Source organism: Marmota monax, unplaced genomic scaffold (genome assembly GCF_021218885.2).
Source record: "Marmota monax isolate L192 unplaced genomic scaffold, Marmota_monax_Labrador192_F-V1.1 WCK01_AAM20220418_F8-fsc00018, whole genome shotgun sequence".
NCBI classification, from domain to species: Eukaryota; Metazoa; Chordata; class Mammalia; order Rodentia; family Sciuridae; genus Marmota; species Marmota monax.
The window spans coordinates 23,244,370-23,259,211 of NW_026692201.1; the positions used below are offsets into that span (position 1 = coordinate 23,244,370).

The 14,842-nt window shown below is 38.9% G+C and overlaps 1 protein-coding gene across 1 annotated transcript in view; it reads right to left on the reverse strand.

Moving 5' to 3' along the window:
* Window positions 1–363: 363 nt before the first annotated feature.
* Window positions 364–14,842, reverse strand: part of Lix1 (limb and CNS expressed 1) — a 49,867-nt gene continuing 35,388 nt past the window's right edge. The window contains exons 4-6 of the mRNA XM_046429225.2: window positions 12,797–12,892; window positions 3,661–3,738; window positions 364–1,832 (exon numbers count right to left, since the gene is read on the reverse strand). Coding sequence (XP_046285181.1) covers window positions 1,545–1,832; window positions 3,661–3,738; window positions 12,797–12,892 — 462 coding nt within the window. The 3' untranslated portion in view covers window positions 364–1,544. The remainder of the gene's footprint in view (window positions 1,833–3,660; window positions 3,739–12,796; window positions 12,893–14,842) is intronic.

A 14,842-nucleotide genomic window follows, 5' to 3' on the forward strand; every position in this document is an offset into this window, starting at 1 on the left:
ATATTGTTATCTTCTAGGTGACATTTAACCCCATTATGGGAGGAATGGGACTTTTGGCAAAATAATATTTTAAGATAAAATTTACCATTGCCTTTTTGAGATATTAGAGTAGGACAATTGTGTAATTAAAATTTCCCCTAGTCTGAGAAATGGGATGTTTATAATTTTTTATTATCAAGACTGTTTCCAAAGTATATGGTCAGATATAGTGGTTTTCATGAGGATTTAAAGATTGACACTAATCTTTGTACATATTTAAATATGAGGGTGAAATATATTTTGTAAGCTTCAATGTAATTATAATGATTTAACTTCGAGAAAGTTAGTCTGCATTTGCATAAGAAAAAGAGACTATTTAAACAATTTATAATTGAAAAAATCTTTAATTTGAATTTTGTCTAAATTCAGAATAATCCTTTTCATGTTACAGATATAGAAATATCTATGAACCTTTAAAATTACTGATGTCATTCTTAAATCTAAATGGCCAGGAACTATCTGAAAATTAGTTTGTATTTAACTATGATTGTCTAATTGGTTGGTTGATTCATAGAGATGGGTCAGATAGAGATGGAAACATCTTATCCCTCTTGTAAAAAGATTCTAGTGAACTTAATAATAATGATATTGTACATGAGCTCCTGATTTCTTATGTACTTAATAACAAAGACAGGTAAAGATTTCTCTAGTCCTGTGAAAGGAATCAAAAGTGCTTTGTTACATGCTAATGATTTTTCAAAATGTTTTAAAATGTGATTAATTTTCTCAATTGTAGATACGTCTGCAGTAGCAAAAATAAAAGCAAATTATTTCAAGTCATCTCTTTGCAAATTAAAAACAAATATGATTGATTACAAGACTCAGAAATTGAATATTATTTCTTCTTGAGGAAGAAAAATAAGAGTACCACTGTAGGTGACATTTATCCTCCCCTATGGAAGAATGGGGTTTCAAAAAATTATTACAATGGTGTTTTAATCCACATTAAATTTATCTAAGATTTTCATACTGTTGCCACTTTGAGATTTTTGATAGCGAAATGTTCAGAAAACATTCCCATTGCTGCCTTGAAATAGACTTGTGTAGTAAAAACTGACATTTAGCTTTCAGAGATTGGAAAGAGACTCTGACCCTTTATATTTTTAAAAACAATCTGTATTGTTTATTTAATTCCAAGTATTTTTTTTTTAATTGCTATCCTACCACTTCCCCTGGTCTTGGCTGCTATATTGGTCCATTCTTTAAAACAACATACACAGTCTAGCAAGGCACATGTCAGCTAGGCTTTAGATTGGAGCTAACCCTGGAAAATGTTTGTTCAAACAACCCTGTCTTCAGTCTTTCCTTCTGAGGTGAAGCTTTTGAGAAAGCAATGAGAAAATAAATCAAGTGGGAGATTGGGATCTGCCTGAGTCCTATCACTCCCACGGTGTATGAATGGCATGGATGGGGGTGTTAGTACAGCCTTCAGGTAGTAGCTATTGATGTTCCTTCAAAGAGCTTCCTAAGGTTAGAGTCCTTGGGGGCACTGGGACCTGGCCTTGCTAGTGGTAGCCAAAAAGGGCCGCGAGGCTCAGTTGGTCATCACTGGGTGAGGAAGGGTCAGGGTCACTGTAGATCTGAGTCAGGGCTAAGCTTAGGATTTCTTTCTTCTCTTTATAAAACCGTAGTTCTTGTCCGGCTTTCCTGGCTTCCTCCAACTGCCTCAGGGCCATTCGCAGCTCTTGAGAGAGAATTCCTGGTGACTCCCGCTCCTTCATGATCCAGTCCAGTGCCATGTGGCTGCGCATCTTTTCATCTAGTGAATACTGGGAATAATAGGAGATGACTTCCTGGGAACCAAGAAACCAAAGTTCAGAGTGTCAGTAGAGGGCCACAGAAGCACGGTGCTCAAGGCCTCCCTCCCCCTCCACCCCAGTCTTGGGCTTCACCAACAACCAAATTTCTCTGATATCCAGAGATGAAAACCAAATCTCCTGGACATACTTTTAAAAAGGAAATGATGAGCTAATTTTGGTCCAGCCGAACAAGTCACTCAGGTCTGCCTCAAAATACTATTAGGTAGGAAGGACAATAATGTTCACAAAATAAAGCCCTTACATCTCTAAAAAACACAAGCCTTCTTTTGAAAAATATATTCCTAGAAAAATTGGTATGAATATTGCCTCATTCTTTCACTGGAAACTTCTGCCCAGCATCATCTCCTTTGACAAGATAGAGTGAAACACCTTTTGCAGAAAATAGGAAGTGTTTATTCAAGGGAGCTTCAGAACAAGACTTGTTGGAAGCCAGGAGAGTCAGCCTCCTAGCTGCTGTGCTATTCACATAAGGAAAATAACAGTCTAGATAGGTCATGGTAACTACAGAGAGGATGTTAAAAATGTATTATGGAATGTAGACATTATCATTATTGACAGGATAATGATAGCTTCGTGGTATATTGTCTCTTGCTTTGGAAATGATTAAAAATTAGCCACTACCTTCAATCCTTTTTAAAAAAAATTTTTTTAGTTGTACACTATACCTTTATTTTGTTTATTTGTTTTTATGTGGTGCTGAGGATTGAACCCAGGGCCTCATACATGCTAGGTGAGTGCTCTACTGCTGAGCCACAACCCCAGCCTCTACCTTCAATTCTTCTGTTAAAAAAATTGTTAATACATCCTACTGTCATGTATAGGTTTGATTGGAGTAGATGCATTGCTTATTTTTATTTTCAAAAACATATGGTATTTATTTATGACCTTAACAAATTAAAAACAATCATGGAAAAGTGTTTATAACCAACCCAGCATATTTCAAAGGCCTCTTACAAAATCAAAGGAAAGAGGGAAAAAAAATAGCCAAAGCCATTGTCAGCTACTCATTTCTTTTCCATTTTTGACATTTTGAAAACCAGGCTTTCTAAGCAAAGAACAACAGAAAACTCCTGGGGCTGCAGTGCACAGGAAAACTTTCACATTCAGCCTCCACTTGCTGACTATAGAGGCTTTGTTCCTCATACAAATTCCTGTTAGGAAATACTCAAAAATAAACTGCCGTCTTTCAAATTCTGATGGTGGGTAAAGAAAGGATAAATCTCCCAGAGGCCAGCAAGTGAAGACCATTAATATACAGGAGAGGGTTTACATTTGCTTTTAACAAGGGGGAAAGGGTGCTTCTCATAAGTAGTGAAGAAGGAGTAAGACCCTGTCTCTGAAAAAGGAAGAACTGCCAAAAAACTGAGGTGATTGAATGCCAGCTTGTCCAACTTTACAATTCGTTCTGTAGTCCACTGGGAACTTTTAGTGGGTGGGGGTGGGGATACCCTAACCACAACCACCTTTGCCTTTTGGCAGTGAGAATGTTCCAGACAGTGAGTCTCAACATCTTTCTGCACTGGAGGTTGTGAAGGCACCAAGCCGGAGGAGATTCTGCATCTAACTCGGAGACCAAGTCTGTCAATGATGGCTGCATTTGACATTCAGTACAGGTATTTATATCAGTCCTAAGTCCAGCCAACATTCTTCATATATTCAGACTGTTTTATATATTTCTTCATGTGCCCTCTACTCTTGATAAATAATTACAAAATTTAAGTAGACAAATAATCTACATTAAGGAAGATGACAACCAGCCATCTGCTTTATCATACAGAGTAAACCTACTGAACAGTCTCACCTGTCGAGAACACTTTGTTTCACGAAGGGCTTTTAGACTTCCATTCCAGTGCAGTAGTTGGAAAATGGTCATCAGCTCCTATGAAATGGAACAGCTGTCATTAGTTGTGAAGCAGAAGTGTCCATCTGCAAGAGAGGACCAGGGCATAATTCTGATCCCCCAAAGTATCAGGGAAACATACAATATTGTCATAATACTTTGGGACTTTTCAAAGAGTAGAGTCCCCAGGCTCCTGGAGAATTCATCCTTCACGCCCTTTCTATATCTGTGTTTTCATAACACAGTAACTAAATAATTGACATGTATTTTTCAACAATGAAAAGTCATATGTGTTAGGTCAGTGGCGGCAACTTGGTGTCGACTTAGTGGCAACTTAGAACAAAGCAGCCCGCACCGGAAAAGAACATCAATCAGATGCTGGCGGAAATGCCTGTCAATCAGCCAGATCTCCTGACTAACGCCTGTCAATCAACAGGACACCCGCTGGCCAATCCTGGAGTTCAGCCAACTCCCCTGACCAACTCCAAGGGGGCAAGGGACCCTAGAAACACCTTTTCCTGTCCCAAGCCCTTCTCTTCCTGCTGTAAGCCCCATAAAAGTCCAGTCCTGTCAAGCTTCCACGCAGTTTCTCCTCAGACCCTTCCCCTGTCCCCTCTGTGGGTCTGATCGAGTTCCGCCTGGGAGTGATATCTCAATAAAGCCTGTTCAGCGGTCATTTTAAATCTGCCTCCTTTGGCCATTGCCTGCCCCGACTGATCTGACAATATGCTCTAATAATCATACACCCAAAACGTTTTATAAATATACCAGCACATCTGAGAAATAATGTAAAGGCAAGGTTAGATGTTGTATTTTTTTTTTGAAATTGTCAGAGATTGGGAGAATTTTAAATGTTCTTTTTTTTTTTCTTTTAAGAAATGTTTAAATAAAGTATGACAAATCCACACTACTGAATACTTCACATACAAAAAGGATGAGAACATTCTCTAAGTTCTAATGTAAAGAATTCCATGGTATATCATCAAAACAAAAGCAAAGTGCAAACAGGTGTAGTCTGTGCTACTATTTGTTAAAAAAAGAGGGGCTGCAGTTGTGCCTCAGTGGCAGAGGCACTTACCTAGCATGTGTGAGGCACTGAGTTTGATCCTCAGCATCACATTAAAAAAATAAGTAAATAAAGGTTAAAAAAAATGTACCTACTTAAAAAAAAAAGAATAAAAGCTCCCTCTGTACACATTAACATGTAACTGCCTGGAAGAGTTCTGTCAAAATACAAAAGAATCTGGTAATAAGGTCGGTGATGTAGTTCAGGTGGGAGAGGCTTATCATGTGTGTAAGGCCCTGAGATCATTCCTCAGAACCAAAATAATAATAGTAAAACAAACAAACAAACAAATAATCTGGTCGGGTATGGTGGCAGATACCTGTTATACCAATGACTGGGGAGGCTGAGGCAGGAGGAAGGCAAGTTTGAGACCAGTCTTAACAACTTAGCAAGAAATTGTCTTGAAGGAGAAGAAGAGGAAGAAGAAGGAGAGAGAGGAGAAAGAGGAAGAGGAGGAGAAGGTTAAGGGCTAGGAATATAGTGGTAAACATCCCTGGGTTCTATCCCAAGTACCAAAAACCAAATTGAAACAAAATTGGTAGCACTTGCTGTTTCTAGGGGTAAATGTATGCCTGAGAGGTGGGAGTGGGAGGGTTTCTTTCTTCTAATCTTTTAGAAAACCTTTTGAATTTTGAATCATGTAACCATGTTAACTTATTAAAGAAAAATAAATAAATTTTAAGAGTTTAAGCCCAAACTAAATATGTAAATATTATGAAATAAAATTTACAGGGGGCCACTAGTTTTGACTGAGCTCCTGCAGTGGGTCTAACAGACCAAACCAAAATGTAGTCACTCATGCTAATGTTCCATGTCATGGAGCTGAAGCTAAGTTGTTTTTCTGATCTTCCAAGAAACCAGAAGAAAGTGATAATAGCCAAGTTCCAGCTGTAGCTGGGATCCCAGCATGATAAGGAGGTCGTCCCTGCTTTAACCTTTAAGAGGAAATTAACTTTGAAACAACCAATCTATTTTTGGTTCTGTTTCTGCTTTCCTTAGCTGTTTTCTGCCTATAAATTCAAGCTTTGCTACTTAGCTCATCAGAATACGTATCCTATTTTATGGAATTCTTGCCCGATTCTAGGATTGCAAATAAAAGCCAACTAAATCTTTAAATTTTTTGTGACTTTATCTTATGACGATATAAAACAGACAATGGCCAAACTACAGAAAAACTGTAAACATCTCTAAATTTATAAATTCAGTCAAAAATGCCTCAAAATGCGGACAATCAAGTTGAATTGACATTAAAACATGTCAACACACACACACTAAAAAAATAAGTAAATAAAAATAAAAAAGAAAGAAAGAAAAGAAAAGAAAAAACAAGTCAACATTTCCACATCTGATGGCATTAAGTTCTACAGGAGCTCCATTTTCCCTTTCACTGTCTGATATCAAGGGCAAGCTAAGATGTAACAACATACTGAAGAGTATTATTTTCCTAATGTAATTAGAGCTAGAAGTTTTCCACCAGAGTTATCTGTGTTTCACTTATAGAGGGATTTTTATTTTTCTTTGTTTTCGCCAGAGAGATATCTTTTAAGATGAATAGCATAAAACACAGCCACATAATTATTGGAAAATTACTCAACACAATTTAAAAATTTCCTGTTCTTGAAAGGTTATGAAAAAGAACATTTAGACAGATGTCTTACTTATACAAAAAGCTGACATTTTTTTTGACTGTCTTTACCTCCGCCTACTCAGGAAAAAATTTTCATTAGGAAAACCAGGAGACACATACTTAGTCTTAGATTTCAGGCATCTTATTATTGTCTGGCAAATTTTAAAGCTATAAAACTATGGGAGGAGTAAGTAGCTCTATCTATTCTTACTTTAAATTTGCCATTACAATTTAGTGCTTCTCTTCTTTTCAGTCTGAGATCAAGTTTGGCTCTCTTTTCTGTTTTCCACTGAACAATAAGTATCTTGGGAGCCCAAAGAGCCATAGTAAAAGAAAAAAAAACTTTAGTTTCTATTAATAAAAATGCAATATGAATATCAAGCAAGTTTCTTGTTTCACTCCAGAGACCCCATTATCTTCCTGGGGTCCTGGGTCTAATATCCAGGGAAGCCACCCTTTCATGGCCTCCTCTCTCCTGGACACCATCTAGGTTTTCACACCATCGCATCAGTACACTAATATGGAAAAGTGGAAATGCTTCATTCCAGAACTCAAATCTTGCCTAATGAGGCTCTCACTGCTATGCTTCTCCATTTTTCCATCAAAGTAGCCTCAGTGACTCTGTGCTACCCTTCCCACCAAATCTACTCATAAATACTTTTTAACCATAAAAGTGAATGTAAACTGTGCATACTGTAATATGGAACAGGATCTATGATGCAATAGGAGGGCAGATATTTGTAAATAGAAAAACCCTTTTGGTTTCAAGTTTCATAAAGAATCTACTTGAGCATTGTGAATTTCCATTTTTTAAGAAGACAAATACCACCCCACTCCTCCACTTGACCCCCACACACTCCAAATCTTTATGTAAAGTTTTTTTTGGTGTGTGTGTGTGTGTGTGTGTGTGTGTGTGTGTGTGCACGCTACCAGAGATTGAGCACAGAGTCTTAAGCATGCCAGGCAAGATCTCTACACAGTTACACCCCAGCCCCTATCTAAAGTTGACAACTAAGAGATATACTAGATTTATTTTGTGGTTTCCAGTATCATCTTGGTATTGTCCTATCATCCCTATAGTCCAGTTGAGAAACAGACTGTTGCTAATAGGCATTTTGATTCATCCTCTGACAGTTGTTGCCTAAAAATATGTACTCTTCTTCCTCCAAGATCTTCTGGGCTCTCATACTTATCTAACCACTAAGGGCTGCCTCTTCCAGATGAGTTGAGGTCATTCCAATCTGCAAATCCCCAAAGATTCTAAAATCCACAACGACACTGTGAACAGAACTGGAAACCTTTCTCATGCCCCTTGACAACCTTCATCTCTCACAAACTTTCCCAAAGATGATTATACCATTTTGCCTCCAGATTCCTTCTCTGGTTCGTCTGAATCATGATCCCATCACCAGGCAGCTCTTTTTCACTTCAGTAACACAGCTGCCTCTTCAATGTTGCTCTGGTTGCTAAAATTCTCTAGGGAAAATGACCTCCTTTCACCCTCTTACACTATATCCTGACCTCAGAATGGTCCTCCTTTGTAGAGATAGTAATCTCATCATCATTATTCTTCCTGTCATATTTCCTCTCATGAGATGAAATTTACTATCTTCCTGATGCTGAGTGACAACATGCTCAGCCCCAAAAGATCCTTGCATGATTGCAGACTGACGGGGAGAGGGCTGCTGTGGACTTGTGAGAAATCTCTTCCTAGTCCCACCATGCTTCCTCGCTGCCTGATGCTTTCCATCTTGCTTTCTACCTGGAGAAGTCCTGTCACCCTAAAGGAAGTTAGTATTGTCCGTTCCACCAGATCCTGTCCTGCTCTTCCCTGAAGTCTTTTTTTTTTTATTTAGTTATACATGGACACAATCTTTGTTTTGTTTTTTTACTTTTATGGTGCTAAGGATTGAACCCAGTGTGCCTCACATGTGTGGGGCAAGCCACAACAGCAGCCCTTCCCTGGAGTCTTTTATGTCCTGGTGTTTGTTATATGGGATAATCTAGAAGCCCGGCAGCCTGGCTAGACTGACAGGACAATCAGAAGCTGGCCTCTTAGGGTGAGATAGGCGAAGAAATGTGTAAGCTGAGTGAGATGATTCATGCACACTTAGAGTCTTTTGTTTAAAATTTTGATCTTTTACTTATTAGGAGTTTTTTTTACATTCCTTTTGAGTTTTTAAAAGATTACACTATAACATTATCTACCTTGATCATTTTTAGTGTCTGTTACAATTTTGTGCCACAGACAAATGCCTCACTTACCTAACCCTAGTCAGGGCCCTTCTCATATGTCTGTCAGAAGGAAGCCCTGCTTCATGAGTGTGAGGTCTATGCAGTCACAGCGTTCAGCACATATTACAGTCTCAAACTTAACAAACTTTAACATGCTACAGTCTCAAACTTCTTAATAGTTTTAGAACAAAGACCCTTGCATTTTTATTTTGTCTTGGGCCCTGCAAATATCATAGCTGGGGTCATGGTTAGCAAAGAGAATTAAAGTTGAATGGAGAATAAATCCTGTGTTTTCTTTCCTCTTCAGGGAAAATTGCAGTTGCAGCTCTCAATAACAGCTTTCCTAGTTTATTTTTCATTCATTCCATTTAAACTGGCAACAAGCGGGCTCTGTGCTCACAGTTTTGCCTGGTGTTGCCTCCTATTAGACATGATGTTTGATTTTTCGGCTACTTTGTCGGGGAGAAAATGCTCACCCTTTCCCTCTGGAACTTTGTCTGAAAGACTGGCTTGGTTCTGTGATTCATCAGAAATAAGAAAAACAAACACTGTAAATGGAGAACTTGAAAAACAGGTGGGCACCATCTCCCCACCCAAGAGAATGGATTTAAGAGGAAATTTGTTTATGGGATGAGGTTTTAAAAGACGACCTGGAGAATTTAGCAAAGATGTAAATAAACAACTCTTCCATGGATTGCATTAGGCTTCAAAATAAATATATTAACCAGCTTCAGTCAATGTCTGCCTAGAATCTGACCTTGACAAGACCCAGCGACTATTGCTGCCCCATGCCCTCCCCACCCCCAATAGCAGGCAGTTTTCTCTGTGGCAAGGTTACCTTAAAACAAGCAGCCCTGACTTCCCTTGCTTCCCTCCCACGAAGTGAAGGTAAGCAGAGGCCTATCATGTTTCCTCTGAGCGCTGGCTGCAGCACGGGCCCCCTGAAAGCCCGAGGGCAGTCAGGAGACACCAACCTTGTTTTTCTATGGCATAGCCATCCATAGCTAGATAAAAACACATGTCTATGACCCACCAGGGGACTGAATTGCTTCGTCTCTGCAGAAACAGCCCAGGTCTAGAGTCAGTTCCCATTATGTGCAGACCCATGCTGATACATTTAGCCTAGGCCACTAAGGAACATTCTGGTCCCCAGCAGGTAGGCGGAAGGAAAAGGGATGTGCTCCACAGGTCCTCCTCCAGGGTTGCCAGACTCTCTCCTGTGGAGAGGGAGCTTGGATTTTTCCCTGTCCTCACATCTTCCTCTTCCTTTGTCCCCATCCTGTACCCAGTCTTTTTTATGGGAATTTATGAAGCATTTCCACAGTATGACTCAAATTATTATTTCACATATTAAAATGCCCTCTTACATAGACCACACAGAAAACACAGCCCAAAGCAAGGCAATAAAAATATTGCTAAAAGGAGGCTGAGTAAAGCCTTTCACAGTACTTGGAAGGAATTTTCAGATTTTTAAAAATCCTCACTTCCCCATCTTTGGCAAACTGACCCAATCACATTAAAAATCATTCTCGATTTTTCTGAAAATAGAGCCAGTAAATCACATGGAAGGTATTGTGTAGTGGGGCAGGAAATGTTCATTTTATAATAAAAGAAGTGCAATATTCTTTGATGGGGTGTAAAGGGAGGAATTTTTTAAAAAAACTTGTTTTCCTCCATGTGGGCAGTTCTATATTATGTGCTTTATAAATGTCACATTATTTAATCTATAGTAGGCATTAATGTTTCTCTTTTATAGATAAGAAAACTGAGTCTCGGAATGGGCAAGCTTCCAGATGGTAAGTGATAGGCTTCCCACACAGGACTATGTGATTTTAAAAAATGTGAATTCCTTCTCTTGAGCCATTCTTTTCCCTTTTAATTTTTTGTTTAGTTTTATGTTGTTATAAAAAAATGGACCTTCTGATGTTGCACCTTTTTATCCTGCAGCAGGGGCTCACAGTCATCTTGGCCATTCCACATCTGAAGCTTTAGGTTAGGCAGGGCTGTCAAGGGAATCCATCTAGCCACTCCTGGCATTTCAGTAAAGCAGTCCTCCAGAAAGACATAGAGTAACGTTGTTGACCCCCAGGAAGCACTTGCCACGTGCCAGACACTGTGCTGAACTCTTCCCCTAATGTCCCATTTGATTCTCACTTGGGCAGTGTGAGTTGGTGCTATTATTGTCCCTGACTTACACCCAGATGAAGGAACAGGTTGAGCAGCAAGGAACAGAGCAAGACTAAAACCAGTCAGCGCACCCCAGAGTCTGGGCTAGAACCAGAGCTAACTCATGCCCTTGCCTGCTCCACAGGGCTCCCTAGTCAGCAACACCATGTCCCCTAAAGGAGAAAATTAGATGACCAAGATCAAGGACAAAAGGAAGAAAGAGTATTTTTACTTCAGTCACAGGGGCAACTCATAAAGAAAATTATTGATTAAAAAAAAAAAACAGCAGGAGGGATGTGTACACACGAGACATGGCTACGCCATTGGTTGGAGAAAGATTTGAAATGTATGAAGAAGGTATTAGAAAGTTGATTGTTTCAGGCCTCAGCTGTAACACCCTGGTAAATTTTACCATGATGAAACTTTTTTTTTTTCACACTTTGTCCATGAAATTTTGTATTTCTGGTTGCTTCTTGGATCTAATTTTGTAATCTCTGGTTACTTCTTGGAATCTAACCTAAGAAAATAGAATTACTAGGGATAAAGTCTCCTGTTTGTAATATTATATATTGATTTCTAGCATCATTGCATGTTTTGAAATGTTCGACTACATTCAAGTTTCATTTTCTAGGGGGGTACATATTTCCTACCTGATCCCCACTGAATTTTCATTTGTCCATCCCAGTATCGTATAAGAGTCAGGCATGTGAGCTCAGAGATCAGACATCCTGGGTCTGAACCCTAGCTCTGCCATTTGCTAAGCTATGACAAACTTCTTTTCAGCAATAACATGAAGATAATAATAATAGCTACTTCATATAGTTGTTGCGAGAGTTGAATTACGATAACATTAGTTAAGTGCTAATCATCACATCAGATGAAGAAAGAATCTAATAAGCATTACTTATTAATACTATTTTCATTGTTGTTAACATAAGTGTTTATTTTGCAAATACAGATGCACCTTGACTTCCCACAGGGGTAATATCCTGAGAAGTGCATTGTAAGTTGAAAGTGCCATTGAGTCAAAAATGCAGTTAACCAACTGAACGTTATAGCTTACCTTAAACGTGCCTACCCTACTTTAAACATGCTCAAAACACAACCTACAGTTGTGCAAAATCATCTAATGCAAAGCCTATTTTATAATGAAGTATTGGATATGCAGTGTATTTTATTGAGTACTATACTGAAAGGAAAAAATAAAATGGTTGTTCAGGTATGCTTTTATACCATCGTAAAGCTGCAATGTCATAAAGAGGGGACCATCTGCAATAGGTAATGTAGCAAGCTCCTCAGCTCTGTTGTTGCTGGTCAGCAGTGGTCGGAAAACGGTAACAGATTGTTAACTTTTTTGATTTAGTTGATGATAGGAAGAGGCAGTTCTTATATAACAGAGATACTATAATTGAAGTGGTATCTTTCAGTGTACACTGTGGGAAACTTCCTCTATGGTGTCTGAAAATTATAAGCTAGATGGGTACAACCAGAATTTTAAATTTGATTTGGTTTAAGGGAAATTTTGTACTGAGAAGCTGGTGGGGTGTTACAGGGAAGTAAGACTGCCATGTTCCTTACCTACATATTAGACTTAAGTCTTTTACTTCCCTCCATAAAAGTGAAAATTTTGCCTTGTTTGCTTGTTTGTTTTAGTTCACTGAAGTGTGGCTAAAATGGGGCCATGGTGTTTGACTCGAGAAAGGGAAAATTAAACAAAAATAGTTATTTTTTTTTCAGTCAGTACTAGGGATCAAACTCAGGGTACTTCAACACTGAGCTATATTCCCAGTCCTTTGTTATATTATTTTGAGTCAGGATCTCACTAACTTTCCAAGGCTGACCTTGAATTTGAGATCCTCCTGCCTCAGCATCATGAGTTGTTGTGATTACAGGCATGTACCACTGCCCCCAGCTGAGAACTAGGTTATTAGAATAGGAGATGTTAATGATGAGAGTTGCATCTCTCCCAGGCTTCTGGATAGAATAATCAGGAAGTCAGGTACCTGAAACTCCAGCATCGTCTTCCCCATGTTTGACTCCAGCATATAGTGATAGGCTCCAATGCTTGTGCTCGGGTCATCTGCATCATCTAAAGTTCCCTTGGGAAGGAAAGGAGAAAAAGAAAATGTTACTTATTTGAGTGACCAGAGATCAGTCCTGTGGCCACACAGCAAGTTTACAATCAACTGTCACAGTTGATTTTGGATAAAATCCTTAATCTTACCCTAATTCAGAATAAAGAAGATTTTATAATCAACTTGAAACTAGCTTTTGATTCGAATGTTAACTAATTATACACTTGACAGAATAGTAATTCCAAAGCAGAATTTCCCATATCATTGCATAGGGTTTTAGTTGTTGGTGGTGTTAATGCTGGTGTGACTGCCCTTTGAGGTGACTTCATTGCTTTCTGAACTCTCAAAGCACTGACCTTGCTCTGATTTCACTGACAGCCTGGGCAAGATTATGTAACTGACATTGAAGAATTCTCCAACTGCATGGACCATTCACATTTTATTGCCATAATTCTTAGGGGGAGCTTTTATAATATGCTGGCATTTGGACTGGAGACATGGATCTTGGTTGATAGTTTTTCACTCTCGGGCCACTTAATCTTTAGGAAACAAGGTGGGTGAATGATGGGTAGAAATGAAATTCCCTTTCAGTGTGGTTGTGGGGAGTGGTGCTAAGAAGCTAACATAAGCTCTGGAATGGCATGCAGGCCTCCTTCAATATCCCATGGCCTGAATTCCAAGGAAGGTGGGCAATGGCGACCTTGTGAGGCTGAGCAAACAGCGACCAGCATCAGATAGCAGCAAATTTATAGCTTTTGAATGCAATAACATTAACACACTGCTGCTGAAATATTTATGTTGGCTTTTTAAATATCCCAGAGGAAATCCATGCAGAAGCCTGCAAGCCATATATATTCTTTTTCTTTAGAAATTTCCATGAAAAAATGATAAATTACATTTACACTGAGGGCCCTCCCTGCTCCTGAGTAAATTCCACACTTATATAAATCAGGCATCATTTTCCTAGCTTCTCTTCCTCAAAGGCACTTGAAATTTACAGAGCCGGAAAATAAAGGCTTCCTTTCATCCTTAGACCAGATATAGTGCAGAGCTCCCTGCCTTCTCCCTGGCAGGTCAATTGCTCTTCTTCCCTTTCCCCTTTCAAATATCTCCTCTATGTGATAAGAGCATTTGTGAGGGGGAAAGGACCATGATAGTCAGATGATGTCTCCTTCATAACAGCAGCTTTTACAGAAGGATAGCTTTCTAATCAGATTGAGGCAAACAAAAGGAAAACCTTAGATAGGGTTTATGCATGCTAATGCAAACCAAAGTTGGCTACTCCTTTGGTAATGCCAAATTCCTGCCTTCAAGCACACTCAAGAGAAACACCTGTCACAGGTGGGGGCCCAAGGCTTCCTCTGTGGCTTATAGTTTGGAGGTAATGGGGGTGAGGACCTCCAAATCATTCATGGGGCAATTAATAATTCAGTGCTGAATTGCTAAGAGAATGCCTTATTTAAATTTCTAAGGGTTTTTGCTCTTAAAGTACTTCATATTTAATTGTGTCCATCACAGAAATTTTCTAAGCTCTCTGAAAGAAATAAATTGATATTAAATATGATAATTATAACAGTTAATATGTATCAGGTTGACTGTTTAAATAGTGTTTTCTTAAAAATACAGATTATAGAGCCCCACATTGGCTGACTTTGACATAAATAAATAAATAAAGGTAGATGAAATTATCTACCTTAATGTAAAGTTTGATTAATTGTGACCAAGGAAATTAAGAATATTACAGAGCCATGCGTGGTGGTAATCTCAGTGACTTGGAGGACTGAGGCAGCAGGATCACAAGTTCAAGGCCAGCTTCAGCCATTAGCAAGACCCTGTCTCAAAATAAAAAGAGCTGGGAATATAGCTCATTTGTAAAGCAGTACCGGGCTCAATCTCCAGTACAAAAAAAAAAAGAATATTACTGGGATGTGGAGTGGAAAACCAGCTCCAATTTCACAATTTCTAATCCAAGTA